Source organism: Syngnathus typhle, linkage group LG10, assembly GCF_033458585.1.
Source record: "Syngnathus typhle isolate RoL2023-S1 ecotype Sweden linkage group LG10, RoL_Styp_1.0, whole genome shotgun sequence".
Taxonomy (NCBI): Eukaryota; Metazoa; Chordata; class Actinopteri; order Syngnathiformes; family Syngnathidae; genus Syngnathus; species Syngnathus typhle.
Genome location: NC_083747.1, coordinates 10,338,300 through 10,359,764, shown reverse-complemented (window position 1 = coordinate 10,359,764; position 21,465 = coordinate 10,338,300). Strand labels below are relative to the sequence as shown.

Sequence of the window (21,465 nt, the reverse complement as noted above, 5' to 3'; positions counted from 1 at the left end):
TGGATGGAATCATCATTTGGATATGTATTTATTGTTTTTGGTTTTATATACATCCTTTCTGGCTTGGAGACGTATCCTATTCTGCAGTCTGAGAAGACCAATAGCTTATAACCGGGCTCTTTTTTTTTCTCAGTAACGACTGGACCTGTGATAGCGACTTGCCCTTTTGACTCCCCTAATTGACATGTCAGGATAGAGTATTCTAAACACTGAGATGCATTCCATACACCCTCCCTGAATGCTTTCTCACAATGGGTCAATGCTATTTCCATTTAAGTAATGTAAGTTGAACCCTACCCAACCCCCTCCACCCAAAATGTCTCCAGTCAAAGTAACTTTCTCTTTTTAGGTTTCCTCTTGCCTGACCCCCCCACCAACAACATAATTATGCTCATTAACCAAAGCTAATTGTTTTAAAAACTCCCATGTGTTGTGCTTTTCCTCCAAAAGCCACAAGTGATAGTGAAGCTTTTATTTAAGTATGTGATGCACTAACTGTGCCATTTAAGTACCGTATTTTCTGCACTATAAGGCGCACCGGATCATAAGGCGCACCTTCAATGAATGGCCCATTTTAAAACTTTGTCCATATATAAGGCGCACCGGATTATAAGGCGCATAGAATAAACAACTCAACGTTGCTCAACCGTTAATATCACACAACAGACAAAATAAACACGTAAGGCTTACTTTAATAAATTAGTCCTCATCCACGAATCCATATTGGTCCATAAATAAGGTGCACCGGGTTATAAGGCGCACTGTCGGCTTTTGAGAAAATGAGAGGTTTTCAGGTGCGCCTTATACGACGGACAATACGGTACCTATGTTTTCACATTGTATAAAAGTAAGAAAAAAACAGTGAGCCAAATTTTCAAAAAATGACATCTAGCTCCTGAACGCGCCTTTGCACTAGCAGTTTGCTCTGTCTGCTATTCACAAAGGATATTGCGCTATTGACATACCAATGCAAACACACCCACAAAGTTTGACAGCTGAATTCAGTTTTCCCGATTCCCCCCCTGGTTGCAATAAGTATAAATGTCTGCTTATTGGCAGACTGTAAAATTGCTCTCGCTTTCAGGATGACAGCATTGATGACAAGCTGCAGCCAGTCAAGCTTTTTTTGAATGTGTCTGTCTTTGTCCTGGATCCTTGGTTGATTCCTTCTGTATTTCTCAACGGCATTCTCACGGAATTCTCTATGTGACATTAGGCCAACACCCTCAGTCTGCTTCTGACAGAGGTTGGCAGCGCTTCAATAACCACCTCTTTTCTGAATAGTGTGGACATTAGAGAGCTGGTTTTAACCTTACTTTCTTGCTCCCACTTTTAAGTTGCCCATTGATGTATTCGATTGGGTTCTTAGTTTCAGCATGTGGCTCCACCTTCAGAGCATTAGGGTCAATCTTGGATACTCCTTGGATAATCAGCTCGAAGGTTATTTTTGCTCAGTATATTTCATTGGTTATATTTGACAAGATTTTGGATAAATCTATTCATGACTTGTATTTGTAAAAATTCATAAATAAACTGCATGGTTCCAAGCTTGGGGAAAAACATAAGCGTTTATAATCCGCAAAATACGGCATTTGCTTAATTTTACCATACGAGAAAGAGAAGAGCAGGGAAAACGTTAAATTCCAGAAAATTGGTAATTGTTGTCCGTGTTGGAGGTACATATGTCTAGTCCAGAAACATGCACACTGTAAGTGTCTGTTGAGGAGCTGTTGTATCAAAATAAATTGTTCTACCCAATAGATTAGGTTTAGAATGTTTTATATTTTACTCTTACAATCTGGTTCACCTCAAAGTGTCAATCGCCATTTCGGCCAATCGATGCCCATTGAGAGCTCTAGTGAAAGACTCAAGGCCGACAAATTATTCTCAGTCTGTTCCCGCAAAAACTATTATCTTGGACCCTTATCTCCTGGGTATTGATGCAGCCGGACACTGGAGCCTCCCTATACCCATTATACCCTCAGTTTTCCTGTTCTTCACGTCACCGGTAAGGACTCAGGGAGATCGTCTGCATGGCAACTAGACGATGTGCTTTGTTGTGCTGACGGGTAATCGAGGGCACAGACTTATACACATGTTCACACAACACAATACACAACCCTATTATCAATGCCTTTTTGTCGGTTTACCGAAAACGCCTCTCCATATAGTCCAGGTGTGTTGCGGAGATGTGACGTGCCTTGAAAGGCAGAAATTGGCATTTACCAAATTTTGCCAGTTTATCCATCCATCCGGATGGCTGCAGTCGCCACCCAGTGTGTCTGGGCGGTTACATCTACCACCACCCAATGACAATTTGAGGGCTGTCCTCTCTATAAAATTCTTAGTCCAAACCCTTCTTTCTTGTTGATTTTTTTTCCCCAGAAATAATTAATTAATATTGTTTTTACAAGGAAGCATTCAAAATCCAACAAACATCACTGTCCCCAGCCATTCTTATGTTAATGCGGTTGATGATGGAAAACAATGAGGGTCAGAATGTGGGTTTTAATGCCAATATCCCAGTGGTAAAAAGAAATGAAACAAATAAGACTGGCAAAAACAACAGAGGAAGGAGGAAGCCTTGACACAATATAAATGTTTTCTTCTATCGTCGAAATCATTTTTTTTCCCCAGTATCTAATCTTTAATGAGATCCAGCCTAAAAAACAATGCACTCATTTATTTTAAATAATGTTTTTGTGTCAGTTTTAAATGCTTATCAAAAATCAAATGGAAAACAAACAAAACATTCTAGGAAACTTGGAACATGGCGTTGAGGTGTCTCTGCATGACAGGACTACTAACATCCATCTGCTTGAGATCTGGCAGATGCAATTTATTCCACAATCAGAACAAAGATTTTAGTCATGACATGCACAGACCACCCCAGAATACAGTGGAGTTATTTTCCTGAAAATTGGAATCAATTAATCCCTCTCGTGGGGTTGATTTTTTTTGCTCTCTCTTTCTCTCTCTCTCTCTCTCTCTCTCTCTCTCTCTCTCTCTCTCTCTCTCTCTCTCTCTCTCTCTCTCTCTGCAAAAGCAAACACTTTTCATGATTCTGCCCGTTGGTATTTCCCCTTTTAAATTAGGATTTTTTTCATCTTCAAAATTTATTTGGGCACTTAGCAGAACAATAGATCTTGGACAGCCAATTATAAACCAAATCAGAGTTTCAAGGATCATTTCTACAAAAAAACAACAACAACAAAAATATTATTGAAAGTAAACACTTACACCAAATACAGAAGTTAGAGATATCCAGTATTTGGGCAACCGACTTCCGCATTCTTCTCAAGAAAATTTCAGTCATAAAGAAAAGTTCGGCTAACAATGTCATTCCTAAAAAGTTGCTTTGAAAACAACACTACTGCAGTAACAAACTCCCAGATTTGAGTGCAAACTGTATAAGATCAACCATTTTTTCAGGGTACCCCAAGTTAGTCCTGCAAGGCAACCTCACACAATCTCTACACTCATTTTCTTCATATGTTCATTCAATTGCAGACTACGCACACGTACGTGCAAGGACGCACACATACAAACTGCACTGAAGACAGGCAGTGGGCTGGCTGATTTAATGTTGCCAGGGGAACAAGGGATTCAGGGATTCTGTGCTCCAGATGTTTCACAAACAAAAAGGGGACTTCCTGGTTCCTTCAGGACTGGAAGTGCACACCAGGCTTTTACTAGAATATGTTACTGAGGTTCTCAGAGGCTTGTGGCTTGACAGCTGTAACGCCATCAGTATGTGCGTGACATCACAAGAGACCTTTTTCAGACCCTTCCCTCCCAGAAGGCCCAGACATTTTATTAAAACACACCCACAGAGGACTCACACATGCCCTCACTTCCACACAATGTGACATCCCTCCCAAATTCACGAGTTGAAAGCATTCACCCAGCCCTATTATATGTTTTAAATACAGTAGCCATGGCAAATGCAATGGAAGTAAATGGAGGCACGTGTAAGTGTGATTTACTTTGGGGCACATTCTCCCGGCTCAAAAAAGGCGTGCTGCTGCAGATCTCTTTTTTTGGGTCGTGCAGACTCTCCTATCGACTTAAGCACCTTGTATGTATTGTGTCCCATCTACATTATAGTGACAGTTGACCTTTAACTACATTAAAGAGACAATAAGGCCATGATTGTACATTTTTCACTAACAAGCTCAGTGTATGTATTTTTTGTTCAGGAAAATGTTCTATTTTATCCATTCATTTTGTATAAATAAATAACGTCTTCAGAAATGCCCACTTCTAATGTGGAATATGGCCACGTGCCAACTAGGTCAGAGTGGCCTGCAAACGTGACTAATAAATGAGCAAAATATGACACCATTACATACTGACAGTAATTCAGAGTCAAGATCACAGTGACACAGCACAAACCAAACCACAGTTTAGTCTCCGCGTAGTCATTTGAAGTTTTATGTAGTCTGAGTTCACCCATATAAACACTCTAATCCGGTTGGAATGAAATGAACTTCCGAGTGGTGCTTTTTCTTCTTTACACGCAAGATACACCTCGATTGTTGTTTCCACAAGGAGAGAGCTACAGTACGAGATGCTCCTCTGGCCGCCTTTAAAACAGCACTTTTCAATAATTAGGATAAACAGTTATTGTGCAATTACTGTTCTGTTCCATGACACTTATATGTATTAGATTTTATTTGGTACATAATAGATCCTGCTCCTCAATCCATTTCTGAAGGAGAGAATTTTAGAAAACTCTGAAAAAAAAGAATAATTTTACTCATTCCAATGGTGAAATCAATTTCTGAAGGAGAGAATTTTTGAAAATTCAGAATTCATAAAAACAAGAACAATTTTACCCATTCCAATGCTGCAATTCCATCACTAGCGTGTGTCAATGGCAGATTATAGAACATTGGCTGTTTAATTGCTTGTAAAGAAATAGCCCACCCACTCATCAAGTGTGAAATTTACCAGCAAAGTAAATCTTTTATCTGGCCTTTTCTGAAAATATGGGTGCGCCCTATATATGAAATAATTTCCAAAATAAAAAATTCAATGATGGTGCGCTTTATAATCCAGTGCGCCTTTTGGTGCGAAAAATACGGTAACTATATAAACCGCAGGGTTCAAAATTTGAGAAAGTTAGCGGTTTATAGTTCGAAATTTACGGTAATATGCTTAAAACATAGGTTTAAGATTAATTGTGAGATCAAGTTTAGAACCACAAAACTGTGGTGTGTAGAACAATAAAATCAACTCAGGAGTGAAAAGAGTCATAAGATTAGGTCAAACTTGTGATGCGAGCATGAAGAAAAGCAAGCGGCAGATGTAAACCACTCTCCATTTGTTTCACTTGTCTCTTTGGGTGGGCTTGAAGAGTCTGTGAGATTAAATGTATTGCTGTTTGACTGATGTTATACACAGCCATTTTCATAAACCACAACCTCGAGGATGTTTACATGACTGTCAGCATCATTTGATGGCTCTACAACAACATTTTCGCTCTCCATTTAGCTTGGCTTACTATTGGCTAAAGACGTGACCGCTACATATTGTTTTGTGTGATCTTACTCATATTGAGCAGCAACACCAGTCATTAGATTTATCATTCAAGGTTGAAATCATTTTCAATAAGTTTTAATTACAATACAAAAATGAATTGGGTGTACAAGACAAATATGAAGTTATTTTTGATTTACTGTCATACACACTGTACATTACAAGCTCAAATGTATACACAAACCCAAACTAATAAATCAGAAATGGGCAAAGTTCAGCCTGGGGGCCAAATCCAGCCTGCCCATAGTGTCTGACTGGACCTCACAATGTCGATGAAATCAAAGTGGAACAATCTTGATTTTGCTTTTATTGTAATATAGGCACACACATGGTAGATCCTAGTTCATGAGCTATGACTAATGTCTCGAGTGTTGCCGATTTAGCCACATTCTCACTATGTTGAGCGGCTTTTCTGACCCCCTTGCAACTATTTCCCCCAAAAAGACACTAGCAAAAATGACAACAGTGGAACGACAAATGGAGTGGACCTACTATGTAATTCTTTAATATTCACCATGTGGCTCAAAGCGCTTTACAAAATCTCACATTCACCTATTTACACACATATTGATACCTGCAATAACAAACTGACCATTTAAACCTTTGTCCAGAAGATATTTGGGTTCTCTACATTTTCAGCTAAAACCTTTTTGTCGAGATTGAAAGTGTTCATGTCGGAACAGGCAAAGTCATGACACATTTCTTGAACTTGTACTTGTGCACAATAGTTTGAACCAAAGATCTTGTCTTGATTAGAAATGGCATCAAAAAACTTTGCCAGCTCGTGTGAAATATATTTCGTTATCTTTGTCAGATGAATTACTTAGACTTTCCCATTGTTCTTAGTATGAGTCAACTCGATAAGTAATCTAAGACTATTTTTTATGCTTTGCAAGGACAAACTACCAGGCAAAGTCAATCAAGACCCCTCTAAAGAAGTTAAGAGAGCTTGGCTTTGTCATCTTTAAAAATATTCCACAACTTTAATCAGCACTTATGTCGACAATATTGTGAATACATTTACATACTATAAGGAGTGCATATAGTTTTAACCCTAAATCTTGAAGATATATAAACTTGTGAGTGCACTCACCTTTCACCAATCATTCCACCTTTGGAAAAAAGATCACTTATTAAATTTCACGTTAATCTGACAATCATGCCTATGAAGAGTATATGTAGTTGAACTTCTGACTACTGGGAGTTATCACTGAAAATGTTATCTGCTCTTTTTTCCGCCAGTGTTGCCTTTCATGTAGACATGCAATTGATTTGTTTGTCCGCATTATATTATCACTATTTATGTTGTGTTTTGAAGTTGCTGGTGAAGCAATGTAAATACATGAAACAGAAGAAGGAATACTTGAGTTTGTAGTGCTCCACCCACTGCTCTAAAAATGTCAACTTTCAGCAGAAATATTCAAAGAGGATTTTGTTTTTGTCTAATTCACCCTCATACTCTCTATTGTACTAGTAAACTCCCCAGGTGACACCTCAGGCTCTCCGTAATGTGGTCTGAGGTAATGCTTCTAGGAATGGCTAAAACGGGGGGGATGAGAGTGACGAAGGATTGAGAGGGGTGGCGGGCGGGGTTGAGACAGAGAGTGATCCTTTTATAGGAGGATCCCACAGCTGTGTACTGCACTGTTGTGTTTGATTCCAGAAAAGTAAGGCGCTTCTCCCTTGTGTCCATCAACACATTGCTTCAACTCGGATACTCCCAACCAGCACAGACCTCAAAGAAATACTTTCAAATGTAGTCCAATGTCATATTATTGCCTCCCTTTCTAGACAAAGTAGTCACCTCTTCTTTATCTTCTTACCTTGACATCTAGTATCCCAGTGGACTTCAGAGAAAAGGCGGGTTACACCCTGAACTGGTTGCCAGCCAATCGCAGGGCGCACGTAGACGAACAATCATCCGCACTCACGTTCACACGTATGGGCAATTTGGAGAGGTCAATCAACCTACCATGCATGTTTTCGGATGTGGGAGGAAACCAGAGTACCCGGAAGAAAGGCGGAATTAAACTGTCAACCTTTGCACTTCGAGATGGACGTGTTGACCAGTTGATCACCGTGTCATTTGATTGTAAGGTCAACATAATAAAAAAATCATGTCATCCATTATATCTCATCCAAATATTCATAGATTTCCCCTAATTTTAATTTTTTTTCAACCAAAAATTATCAAATTGTTCCCAATGGTTGTTAAACAAACCAAATTCACATTGCTACCATTAAAAGTGAAAAACCTCCAACTTTGAAGAATTTTCAAATGACAGTTGCCATTTGCCAAAACCTCAAGTTTCACAATAAAAATAACCACAAAATTGTCCCTATTAATTCTTATTGAAACAGCCAACAAAACAGATTAAAGTTCAACAAAACAGATGATCATGGTTTGTATTTGAAAATCTTAATGTTCAGCTAATTCAATTTGCATGTCAAAAATTCTTCTTAACTAAAACAAAATCACCATTCTCCCCACTAAATTCATGCAAAAAAATATCCCCATCATTCTCAATGACACATCCAACAAAGCAGATTCATGCCGTTCCCATTTCAAATGATAAATGTTCAGCTCATTCAATGAGCACCCTTAAATCTCTGACACTAGAGTCACCCCTACATTTGAAAATGAAAAAATGAAATTACAATGAAAAAAACCATTTGGTCTGATTATTGATTAGGAGAAGGAGACTGTTGCTTTTTTCTGAATTGCTTTTTGCGTAATGAAAGCGGCAGTTAATGGAATACCCCAATCCATGTTCAGATGTTTGTGTTAATGCAAACTGCCGAATAAATGTGTAGATACTGCCATCTAGTGGTGAGAAAAGTCAACTAACGTATTACGTCAAAATGCTCTCTCTCTCTCTCTCTCTCTCTCTCTCTCTCTCTCTCTCTCTCTCTCTCTCTCTCTCTCTCTCTCTCTCTCTCTCTCTCTCTCTCTCTCTCTCTCTCTCTCTCTCTCACGACTTGAAAATTGCACATTTCAAATAATTTTTTCACCTTTATAATGTTGGCTCGACCATAAACTTCACATAGATGCTTAATGTGTTGAAATCAATGGAGTTATTAATTTACATTGCGCCCTGTGACTTTAAATTGGCTTAACGATTATAACACTTTGTGACAACAGTTTCTCCCATGACATTGAATGCATCACCGGTCTATACAGCTGAAGTCAGGGGGAAAAGGCGGCCGCAAGTTCCGCCTTTATGTGACGTATCGCTCATGCTACGGTACGCCATTTGTGTCTAGCAACAAAAAGCGCGGACGACGGCGATATTGGCATAATCAAAGGTGAGTTTGTGCTATCGAACGTGTTTTTGCAATAGTTTTGGTCTTATCCTACATTGCAAAGGTCTGAGCCCACCGGATTTATGTGCTAACTTCTATGTTGTTGATATTATTGCACAGTTTTAGGTGGCCGACGTTAGCCTACTTTTTGGGCCTCTGTGCCGCCGTCGTTTTCTGAGTTTCGACGCTTGTAACCTATCTTGGACTGCGCCGTGATTGGCCTGCACGGGTAACGACGAAATTCAATTGGTTAGTTTTTCCATACTGGAGAAGAGCCTCGTAGCTAGCTCACAATGCTCCACGCCTGCCACATTGCATTGACAAAACAGTGCATTACAAACCAACAACAAACACAAACAAGACATTTATTACGCCACAGAATTTGCAAGCAATGTTGGTTGTGATGTACTATCATTTCATGTGATACTTTTAATAGCGATCGTAGTTAGGTCAACTCCGCGTTACTTTTTAGCTAATGCTCTTGACAACAAGCTTAGCACAACTAATATCTTAGTATAACTTGAACCAAAAAGAAAAACAACAATGTCTTGGGATGTGCTTCAATGGCTTTATCTTATTAAGTGTGTGGGCGATCTTCACCCTCCTGTCCTAGTTTGTGTCTGCTTCAAAGGACTCCTTTAGCACGTTTTACAAAAAGACAACAAAGATATTAAGGTTTCGCTGAGTGTAAAAGCCACGATACGAGGAGCTGATCTGAGTCTATAATTATGCTGCAAAAAAAATTAAATTGCCTTGCTTTGCATCTGCAAGTAAGTTGCTAAATGCATTTGTCATTCAAATATTTTGTACACCTTGACAGTCAGCCCGTTTATTCCATGCAAGGTGAATTGAGTACGTTTTGTATATGAAACAAAACATCGCTGAGCTCCATAGGGAATGTATTTATTTTAAGTAGCTGCGTAAGTCAATGATTTTTAGACTCAGACTGTCTTATTGAGAAGCCTTATTAATATTTTGATTGGCCTCAAAGTGCCAGTTGTTTATGATGATCCCACTCAGTACTTTGTAACTTGAAGATTTGTTTGAAAAAAAAGAAAAGATTGTTGCACAGTATGGAAGAATAAAAAGTTGACTCAATAAAGGAACCCACCCACAGTACTTTTAAAACAATGTGCTGATTCAAACGCTAGATGGCGACTTTTGCACGTTTGTTGTCTTTGCTACTGGGCAGTTTGACTCCGACTTACTTGGTTTACAATATGTAATTCAATATATATGTCTTTCATTTGGTATTAGACTAATAAAGGATGCCAAGTTGAAGTTATATGATGTCTCATTTTGTGCAGGTGATTCATCCATCATCAACGTACCCCAAGTTTTGTCAGTTTTATGTAAATGGATTAAGACATAGATGAAAACCAAATACTGACCATTGAACAAAATGCCAAAAAGGGGTTGCCAAGATGTGAAAAGATATGATGAACAACCCAACTCACCCAAAAAGATTATGAAGCCTGAAAAAGAAAATGAAGGACCCACTCAATGTCTGCAGGCATCCAATGAGAATGAAGATGTGAGTACTCGTTGCTCTGTTTGTGACTTCTCAGCAAAATGCCCTAGATCACTGAAGATTCACTATTCAAGGAAACATAAAAAAAGCACAGATAAAGCTGCAAAACCTGCTGAGGACAAGCAAACTAATTCCGATGATAGCCCAGGTGACGTTCATAAAGAGACGGACATGGAGACTGAAAGTTCTGCTGAGTCAAATCCAGGGCCAGGACCTGATGGTGTGGGATCTGTTCCCTCCCATGAAGATTGCAATAAAGTTGTAATACCAGACACGCAGGCAAAACAAGACCAATCTGTATCCAATCAAGAGAGAAGAGTGAGCAAAAGAACACCAAAACCCAAGATTATCTATTCATGCAACTATTGTGGACTTGAATTTCGGGACAAATCTCCTCTTGACGTTCATGTCAACCGTTACCACAGCAAAGACAGCCCGCGCACACGTGAGTATTTCCTCTAAGCACATCTGTCATTGATAGAATATTGCTTCCTAAACAATTACAGCGTAACTTTAATTAATTAATGAAACCGTTTATGAACAACCCAATTTTCTAATAATTAAGTTTTGGACCAATTTTTAAAAGAAAAATGACCTTAGGTCACACGCTATGTTTTTTTTAATGTATAGCGGAAAACCGATAACAGAAAATATTGCGCTACGATCAACATTATTAAGATACCTCAAGAATTGCATTGCCTGAAGTAGCTGTCTTTGTCTTTCAGTTGATGCTGAAGAGGACATGGAGGAAGAAGACAATGCTGAGGACACTGCAAGTCCTTTCAAGATAACCCCTGAGCAAGTGGACCCAAAAGATACAGGAAACAGATTTAAAATAAAGTGTGCAAACTGCGATTTAAGGGTTTCCACACTTTCCTTCTTGGAGAGTCATGCTCGCACGAAGCATCCAGGCCTGGATGGGTTCCGCTGTAAATTATGTAACTTCTTTTCTGCTACATCTGAATGGATGGACAGACACCTCATCTCAGATATTCACAAGCAACATCAGAGCACGCAGGATAGTGATTCGCATTCCTCCGCTGATTGCGTTGAAAAGGTATCCAAAGGAGATTGGGGTACAGATGACATCGATGGTGTAGCTCAGGGAATTCAAGAGGAACTGGAGGCTGCTAAAGTGGTGGTGGATGAGGAAGACTTGGAATTTGAGCCTCCAAAACCTAAACGAGGGAGACCAAAACAAGTGTCTTCGACCAAATGCGGTTATTGTGGCTTGGTCGTGTCTAATGCTACCAACCTCAGCGTCCATGTCCGGCGCAAACACAGCAAAGAGTATGTTTACAAGTGTACTCTGTGCTGCTATAGCTGTGTGACCAAAGGAGACATTGATCGCCATTGTATCACTAAAAAACACAGGAAACGTGTGCAGCAGAGTGAAAATAGCAGCCTTGCTCAAATTCATGTCGAGCCTTCACCACAGGAACTTACAGATACACAATCCCCGGAATCAAATAAAGCTTCGGAGAGCAGAGATGCGCAACAGGAATCACAAGGCTCCAAAAAACACAGTGAAGAAGAGTTGTACACGTGTCCAGTCGAAGGAGAAGACGACTCTGTCGCTTGCAGTCACTGCAATTTTATAGCCTGCTCAGTCTCCTCCCTCAATCTTCACGTGAAACGAAAGCACACGAGAGACTTTGAGTACGTGTGTTTGGCATGCAGATACTATGCTGTAACAAGCGAGGAAATGTCTCGCCATGCCAGTACAGAGAGACATAAGCAGCGAAGCAAGACATTCCTGGAACTACAAGAGCGTGGTGGCCAAAAATCATTGCCGACCCCCGAAGAAGGGAACGAGATTATCGATCACAGCAGTGCGACGGTTCATCCTCAATCTGAACCTTTAATGCTCCCAGACAATCCAAAACTAAATTCAGTAGAAAGCCCAAAAGAAACAAAACAGGCATCTTCCGTACTTGTCGATCACGTTGATGGTGTGGTCGAGTTAGCTGGCAAAGCAAAGGAAAAGGAACCAGAGAGCATGGAATCGTCATGTGGTGATGATTGTTCAGGAGGGAAAACGGCACAGTCTGAAGATATGGTCCAAGCAGAAATTGAAGTTGAAGTGGAAAGATCTCCACCGCAAGAAATTCAAGAAGAAGATGACAAAGAAGGTACCAACCTAGAAACAAGCAGTGCTTCACTTCCAAAGATGTCCGCCTCCCGACCTTTTGATACCTGCATTATGTCCATAAAGGCCCTCGATGAACAGGGGCAGCCATTGCTGGAGGGCGTTGCTCTCGAAGGCGCGGACGCTGTTAAAGGCTTGACAGGAGAAGCACCAGTGCCCTCTGGGCTCTTGCCCCATTATGTCAAAAAGCTTCAGCACAAGCAAGCGATCGTTGAAGCCAAAGTGAGAAGCACCCGGATTCGCTGCGACGACTGCGGCTTTTTGGCGGATGGTCTCAGCGGCCTCAATGTGCATATCTCCATGAAGCACCCAACTAAGGATAAACATTTTCACTGCATGGTGTGTGGCAAGTCATTCTACACTGAGAGCAACCTGCATCAACACCTGGCCAGCGCTTCCCACATCCGAAATGAGCAAAACAGCGTGGATGAAGGTCTCGACGGCAGAGCGTGCTTCAAGTGTGTCAAATGCACAGATCGCTTTGAAACGGAACAAGAGCTGTTCATTCACATCAAGGAAAAACATGATGAGTTGCTGAGACAAGTAAATAAGTATGTGATCGAGGACACAGAACAGATCAATCGTGAGCGGGAGGAGCACCAAGGCAACAAGTGCAAGTACTGTGGCAAGGTGTGCAAGAGCAGCAATTCCATGGCCTTCCTGGCACACATTCGCACACATACTGGTAGGTAGAATGTTTTTAGATCCCCCCCCCTCCCTTGCTTTTACATGCGCATTGATTATGGAAAGTCAACACATTTATGTAAAAACCTTTTTACCGCATTAAATAAGTTATGGCATGACCACATCGAGTGAAAAAAACATCTCAAGGAAACCTAAAACGACAAAGCCACTCTATTGATGTTTACTTACTATGTGGTCTTGGACACTAGGCACTCACATACATACAGGAATGACCTTGACATGGGGATAAAATGAGCAAAGGTGACGGGCTTAGACATCTGGGATGCCTGTCAAAATATTTGCTATAGTAGTCACGGTAAACAAAACAGAATGTGGTATTACGTGATATTTTGTAAAAAGTATTCCTCAGCATTTAAAGGTCATTTCAATTTGTGTTATGTTATGCTGTATTTCCTGTGCATTTTGGTAGATATTCTGTTGCATTCAATCACAGTCTATCCGGCGTACGAGGATTTTCTGTCCTCACTGGCTACAAGACTTTTATTTTCATGTTGCCGTCTTCTTAACCGAAATCACACATTTACATCTAACATAAAATGCTAATGCTATCTAAGTGGTATGATAACTTTTTTTCAGCATACGATCGTTTTCTGTCTGGCGACGGGCGGTATTCTTCTTCCACAATCATCTCTTTTCAGTTGAATCTACATATGGCATGTTTGCTGAACTTGTATGGCGCACCTAGTTTTTTTTCAAAACAGGCCCTCATCAAAATGTATAATCAAAAATTCTCCTATACTCTAAAACTGACAAGTTGTTTCACGTAAGTAAAATCTTGACAATTATACAGATGGGATGAGCTGTCAGTGCCAGGGCACAGCAGACCAGATTGGGCCATAAAATGAACTGAAAGTGCCATGTCAAGGTAGTGTAGATTGGGCCATAAAAATGCTGGTGTGGTGAAACCTTGTGTGTAGTATAGACTGGGCGAAACTAATCCTAACCAAACCTAAATCTTTAATTATCACCCAATAAATAGAGTTTTAGAAACAGATGGACAGTAATAATCCATTCTGATGGGATGTGATTTTTATATCAGTAGTTTAATTGATGTTTTATTTTTCTCCTCTCACGTACTGTAAGTCTACTTTGAATGTGTTACAACGCAATATCATTTGAATGAACCCTACGTGTAACTAACCTCCTTTTGCCAGACAGCCTTATGGTAAAGCTAATGTCTACTATAGCCAGGTAAAAGCTGTTCAAGTACAGCTAGGTGATGGCAAAGACTGATTAGGCTTCAGATCAACGAGAGAAACACTAATGGACCGCAGATTGGGATTCCCTGAGCAACGCTTGCATGGTCAGAGACATGTGCGACTCATAATTGATGTGTCCATTACCAAGACTCAGTTGTAATTATAGTCAATAAGTCTCTGTAAATGTGTTAAAGCTCAGGCTAAAAGCATTGGAGGTCCAAAGAGAGGTGGGCTAATAATTTAAAATAATCAATGCAGACGTATTCAAAGCCTTTAATTTCCCTTGTGTCTGAACGTCCACAGTTGTGTGGAAGTGGTAGAATGCTGAGTGAATGTGTGTGTATGTCAGCCTTCATAGGTAGTGGACTATCCCCAATCCATTAAGATTTATCCTGTCATTTATAATGCAAAGCAGAGCATCGCTCAGGGCTTTGACTGGGAAATGTTCGACAGGTTAAGAACATAGGGTGCTCCATTACATTTCCCTGACCATGTGTATTAATTGCTTTTAAAATCAACTTAATGCACAAATGAGATGTGAGGGAACCATCAATAAATGCCCCTTTCTGCCTTGAATGTTTCATTCCCCCCCCTCCTCTGCTCAAGCATTAATGAGCCTTCGAATCAGCAATCCATTTTCTCTGATTGTAGTTGTAGATTGTCATGCATTCCGACAAATTGCAACAGTAATAAAATACATTTCTTTGTGTTTATTCTGACAAATCTGATCTATAACTGCCAATATTTGATTCCTCATTGGATCTTAAATACCAATTGTGAGTATTATTTTGTTCTTAATGAGAGTTGGCGTGTCTATACATCATGTATGCAAAGCGTGTTTGGAGGCTTGCTTCGTTTAGGGGAGGGGCAGAAAATAATCACATCCAAAGCTTCACTGCTTGATGTACCACGTGGCCGGTTTCGAGAAATGCTTTCGATCACAGGTGTCAAACTCAAGGTCCGGGGGCCAGAGACGGCCCGCCAAATCATTTTATGTGGCCCGCGAAAACAAATTGTGCATCAAATTCGTGTCATTACTAGAATTGCGAATTATCTTCACTTTCCATAACATCTTTTTTTTTTTTTTAATATTTGACCAGTTTTTACTCGTCTGATTTGAAAACGAGTTATTTGCCAGTTTGTTTTGTAGCTTTTACTTTATATAATATGAGGTGCTCATACATTTATTTACATAATGGCCCTCCGAAAGAAGCTATGACTACAATGCGGTCCGTGAAAAAAATGAGTTTGACACCCCTGCTTTAGATCTTAAGGCAAGGTTCGACAGCAAGGAAGGGGCTCCATTCAAAATCTGCATGTGTGTGTTTGTGTCGATGTGTTTTTTGATGGAGTTACAGCCAGCCCACTGTTTGGACAAAAATATCGTACTTTGGAAAGTGCTAAAATAGTGTTTAATTTAGAGATAGTTTGGCCTTTTTTTTTCTTCACTGGCCCTAATCCTCTTCCGTAAAATACAGATGTCAAATTGTTTGTGTAAAAAAGATTGAGTATTCTTTTTCATTTAAGCCCTTCATAATTATGGAAAGCACAAATTTCTCTTCTTTTTGGCATCATTTGCAATTTTGTAGTCTTGTTTATGCTCCCTCATTATTGTGAATTAATCCCTTTTTTTATGGCATTCAGTTATTTTTAGAATTTGTTTATGGGACTGTGAAACAGCTCAATGGGGGTCTGCCACTTTTGAAGCTGGGATCATGTCCAGATCCTTTTAATTACGACCTAGTTTTTATCTCTTTGATTAATTACTGAAGGTAGTGGGAGGTTGCACAAAGATTTGTCAATTTGTCCCTTAAAGAAACGTGTGCACATTTCCATTTTTTTTTTTTTTTTCAACGGAAGTACCACTAGAATTTGCATCTTTAGCTAAATTGGTCACTTTTTCATCTGAGTCATTCGCTTGACTTAAGACTGAACCTCAAAGTAGTTGGTCTACTCGCCCAAAGTTCCTAATGTTCGCCAGAAAGTCGCCAGCCGTTCAACAGACATTAGAACATGTTCATGTTAGACCGACAGAGTGTTGAGTCTTGTGGCAGAGAGACGTTATCGTCTATCAGTTTCTCAAAGTTTCTCATCATTTGTCAGAAAACCAGGCGGACGTGCTTATGGTCCATTACACATTCACATTCCAAAAATGAAGCACCACAGGCGAGACTTGAGTTTTATGTCAATTAAACTGAATAATTACAGATAAAATAGAAAAACACTACAACTGAAATGTTTGTGGGTTTTAATAATACTGTGTATGAACTATTTTTTTTTTTCTTCACAGGATCAAAGCCCTTTCTTTGTAAAATCTGCCATTTTGCAACAGCTCAATTGGGAGATGCCAGAAACCATGTGAAAAGGCATCTTGGCATGAGGGAGTACAGATGCGACATCTGTGGGTGAGTTTTAAGATTTGTATCTTTTCTATTTTACAGTCTACTGGGCTTGCACTGTGTTGTTCTCAAATGATATGAGTTTAGAAACGGAATGTGACAAACTGGGGTCAACTCTGGCATAATTTGGACATTTCTAAGTGGAAGCAAAGCTGTGTGCGATTTTTTCAATCACAAGTTTTTTTGTCTCAGACATTCCACACGCTGTTCCAGCTAGTTGGATGCAAAAGTGATTAGATAATCTGCTGAATTTGATCAACTATACTAAAAATGAATTTCCAGCCCCGCAGCCTTGCACTAACTTGATTGTGGAGGGATTGGTGATGTGAAAGTATATTCTTGCTTACAGTTTTGAAACGTCAGACTTGTATTTAATGCCCGCAGTTTAAGTAATCGTTACTTCAACTAGACTTTTTTGTGCATCCAAAATTAAAATGTGTGTATTTCTCCCAAGTGCTTGGTAAAGAAGGTAAGTGTTTTGAGATTGTTGTAATTAGCATGCAGTTAGAAATTTCAAAAAATTTATTTATTTTATTATTTATTATATATATTTAAAGATATCAAGATATCTTTCTGTGTCTTTTTCTGTCACTGACTCCACTTAGTTCATTTGCAGGCCAAAGCCGCTGAGTGAATGTTTATTTGCTTCAACGATGTTTGCAAATATATTACAGCAGGGGCAAGCAAGCTTTGGTCTAAACATTGCTTTTCCTTTAATGAGTAGAAATGCTCATGTTTCACAAGCTCTCCAGCGAAAACCCCCTCTTCTCCCAAGTGCTGCAAATGTGACACTTTACATACACACAAATACATATGGAACAGTTCTCCAATATGTCTTTAAATGGCACTACTAAATTCGGTCCCTGGTTTCACAAATCATACGCACAGAGGAGCCAAGTGCTGCTAGAGCTGGCCATTGGTGACAAATCGGCCCTGTGTGCGCTTTCATTACTGACTGATTACCGGGCCGTCCCTCATCTTGAATAAATAGGAGCAAACACAAAGAAACCCCCCAGAAACACCCTCATTAAGGACAGAACCACACACAGCCGCAACTTTTGCTGTTTGATTTCTTCCTTAATTCTAGTTTAAAATACATCACTAGTACATGGCCACATAGTGGAGGGTCCTACACAAGGCCTTTTTTGGTGGTGGCCTTGTTGAGAACATTGGCCGTCATGCGGCCCAAAACATTTGCTGCTGGCGAGGTGGGGGGTGCGGACGGCAGTCGTCACGATGGTGAGGCGCCTGATGAGTGCGTTGACTAGCCCTGATACACACCGGCCGTTCGAGAAAATTCAATTTCACAAAATTCCCCATTGCCACCATGCCCCTGCTTATAGAAGCGTCTAACCTTACGATCAAATAAATGTGGCCAACGCAGCAAAATTATCAATGATGTTTGAACAATTTAGGTCAAAAAAACTCAAGATCTTTAATATTTATTATTAAAAAATTGGAATATCTTTTCATTATATTTATTTATATTTTATACTAGTACTGGCCTGGTCATGTAGTGGGACAAGTTTACTATTATCTATATTGTATTGCAAATTCGACTTAGTTGAACAAAAAAAACGTTTTTAAATTCTGCATTGTACAATGTTATTTTCAGAGAATATCTAGTTCAACCCAAAATGGAGCATTTTGTGTTTTTAATTAATTAATTTCTAAGAATTACAATTGATGTTTCATTCTCGCCTAAAGTTTGTGTCGTCGCTGATGAAGTAGTTTTTTTCAGTTGTAATTGCTAAAAATTACAGGAGGATGGAACTTTGTGGAATATATTCTATTCGCTGGTAAATGGATATCTTATGTATGCGACTTATGTTGGACACATCCATAAGAATACAAGACCATGTTGCAGGCTGGGTGAAGGTTCACACACTGTCCTGTGAGGGTATTTCCAAACAGAAACAAAATCCTCCTGACTGGTGTCCTTGTAACTGGGGCAGCCAAGTTCACCTTTGCACAACATGTCCAAACAGAGAAACGTGTGCATATTCTGGGCCCCTCACAGCAACAGCTGCGTTTGAATTGTGACATATGCGTTGCAAATTTTAGCGAACCTCTTTGTGTGTGGTATGACAATTCCCTGCTCTCCTTCCATTTCGATAGGCAAACTTCGTCACGAATTGCCTTAACCCCGAAAATGCGTTTTCTAGAAAATCTTGGAAGTTTAATGAAATCAGAGCCGTGCATATGAGCGTATCGGAGAAATTGGAGTAGGGAAATACGTACACGATACACCTGTTTGTATTTGGGGAATACATTGTTCTCTGTGGCAATCAAGACGATAAAATTATTAAAAATCATCTAGGGACCGTCCTATCCTATGAGCATAAGCAGTCAAAAAGATCAAACAGCCCTTACCAATTGCCGTCTCATTAAACACCTTTCAATTAGTCACGAAAATGAAATCACTAGCACTAAGGTCCAAACGCTATTTAGCTTCGTACGGTCTTTATATCATCAATTTAAGATGCGACATAAAAAATACAGAAAATCACGTAGAGTCAAAGTGCGTAAAATCGAGCTTCAGCTGTAATTTCATCGTCTTATTCCAAAAACCTGTGATTAGCTACTAGTTGACGATACACACATCATTACGGAGTAGAAAATCAATGAGAATGTACAAATCCTATCATGTCGTTGTGCAGTTTTTTTTTCTTTGCTTTACCAAACCCTTCTCATCACCTTGCCATCAATTTTCTTGTTTCTGTTTTGTTGAAGCTTAAAGCCACAAGATTATCCCGGACCTAAATCTCTGTAGTTGGGTTTGCTGGACCTTACCTGTCCATTGTTGTAAAGGTCTTGTCATGAGTGGGGGAAGTTGTTGATGGTTGAAGATCACATTGTTGTGGCATTTAATTAACAAATGCAAATGCGAGGCCATGACATATATAAAACTGTTGACCATGCTGCCAGAGAAGGCTGGTCTGTGTCTAGCCCATCACCCTAAACACTTGCCTTGCCATCTTGCTCACTTCCTTCACTCGCATGCTTGTCAGTGATCTTACTTATCTGCATATGGCTGTCTTCATTTCACAACAAAGAGATCTGCTTTAAATTTGCCTATAAAGAACTCCTAAGGTGCAACAACAGCAGAAAACACAAATTGGCCGTTAGCATGCGCGATAAGATTTCTCATATTTAATTGGTTTAAAAAAATTCCACCAGTACGTGAGGTGGTAAGTTCTTGTGTATTCCTCCCAGCATGTTTTGTCCACAGTGGGGCTTGGTCATTTAATGAGCCTCCTCTTCCTCTACTCCATCATCTACCAGAAAGGTCCTGCATTCAGCATTTTCACCCCCCTGCTCTCTGGTCCAGACGGACATGCAGTGTTGTTGTAGGTGTTAAATTATGCATAAACAATCTAAATGCTTTGAGGCATTGGTTTAATATCAGCCCCCTCAGCCTTGGCCTTACTAGTATTAAGACTATCAAAGGCGTGGATTGTTCTCTTGTGGACTGCTTTTTTATTATTATGAGTCATAAACTGTGTGTCACTTCAGGAATTTAAGTAAAACTTTCAAAACTGTTGCTTGGAACTCAAAAGTTTGCAGAGTTTGCAACCGTCTTTTTTTTCTCTCCCTGCAGCCGAGGCATCCTCCCGCCGTGCTTACAGTTCTCTTGACTTAATGTGTTGGAGAGAAAATATATAAATAGTCAGGATTTCATGTCGGGTGTGTGATTTGACCGTTAACCGGACGGGGCTGGCTCATGTCAGGGTTTTTATGTCCTCCTGTCTTGTGAGATTGTCTGGTCTGTTCTCAGAATAGCCCATCAGTTCTACCCTGTATGGCTCATCCGTAGTAATGTGCGTTAATGCCCGGGCCTGTATGAGTACTGTGAGGCCTGGCAGTGACAGTAGAGGAGAATCTCAGCTTGCTACTTATCCAGAGAAAGCGTCACTTGATGCGGACCCTCTATTGTCTATTCACACCCCTCTCCTTCTCCTTTGACGTGAATCTCTGTAATCCTCAAACAGATTTTAGTTAGAACTCCCTGAGAACTATTTTTATGATCCCCCCCCCTCCTTATTCCCTCCCAGTTGAACATTAATAATTGTCGCAGATGAAGAGAAGGATCCCTTTGAGGATGATTATAATGTCACCCCAATGATCTCCCGCGGCTTCGGAATAATTGTACATCATCGCTTCATAACGTGTCAGAGGGACACAGTGGTGACGTGCAATTTAAACGGACGGATATAATACACAGAATTACTGCCTGTCAGGCCAATGGACAACACACACAATGTTTTGAGTTATAGTTAATCATTGCGTACTTTAACGATTTTACGAAGAGCACGCGTTACCCCTCGTCATGCATAGCAAGGGTATTACTGTATTTTCCGGACTACAAGTCGCTCTGAAGTATAAGTCGCACACGCCCTAAATACCAGAGTATAAATTGCATTTTTGGGGGAAATGTATTTGTTAGAATCCAACACCAAGAACAGACATGCCATTTTGAAAGGCAATTTTAAAAAAAAAAATAGAATAGGCAACAACAGGCTGAACAGTACGGTATGCTAATGTTACATACACACATAAACAAGGAACTAAAAAAGTGCCTGAGGTAACATATTACAATTATTCAAATAACTCTAGCATATATAACATGCTAACAAG

The 21,465-nt window shown here is 39.9% G+C and overlaps 1 protein-coding gene across 1 annotated transcript in view; it reads left to right on the top strand.

Annotated features, from left to right (window-relative positions):
* Nucleotides 1-10,246: 10,246 nt before the first annotated feature.
* znf407 (zinc finger protein 407) overlaps nt 10,247-21,465 on the top strand; it is a 110,086-nt gene continuing 98,867 nt past the window's right edge. Inside the window, exons 1-3 of the mRNA XM_061289876.1 lie at nt 10,247-10,820; nt 11,101-13,209; nt 16,719-16,833. Coding sequence (XP_061145860.1) covers nt 10,247-10,820; nt 11,101-13,209; nt 16,719-16,833 — 2,798 coding nt within the window. The remainder of the gene's footprint in view (nt 10,821-11,100; nt 13,210-16,718; nt 16,834-21,465) is intronic.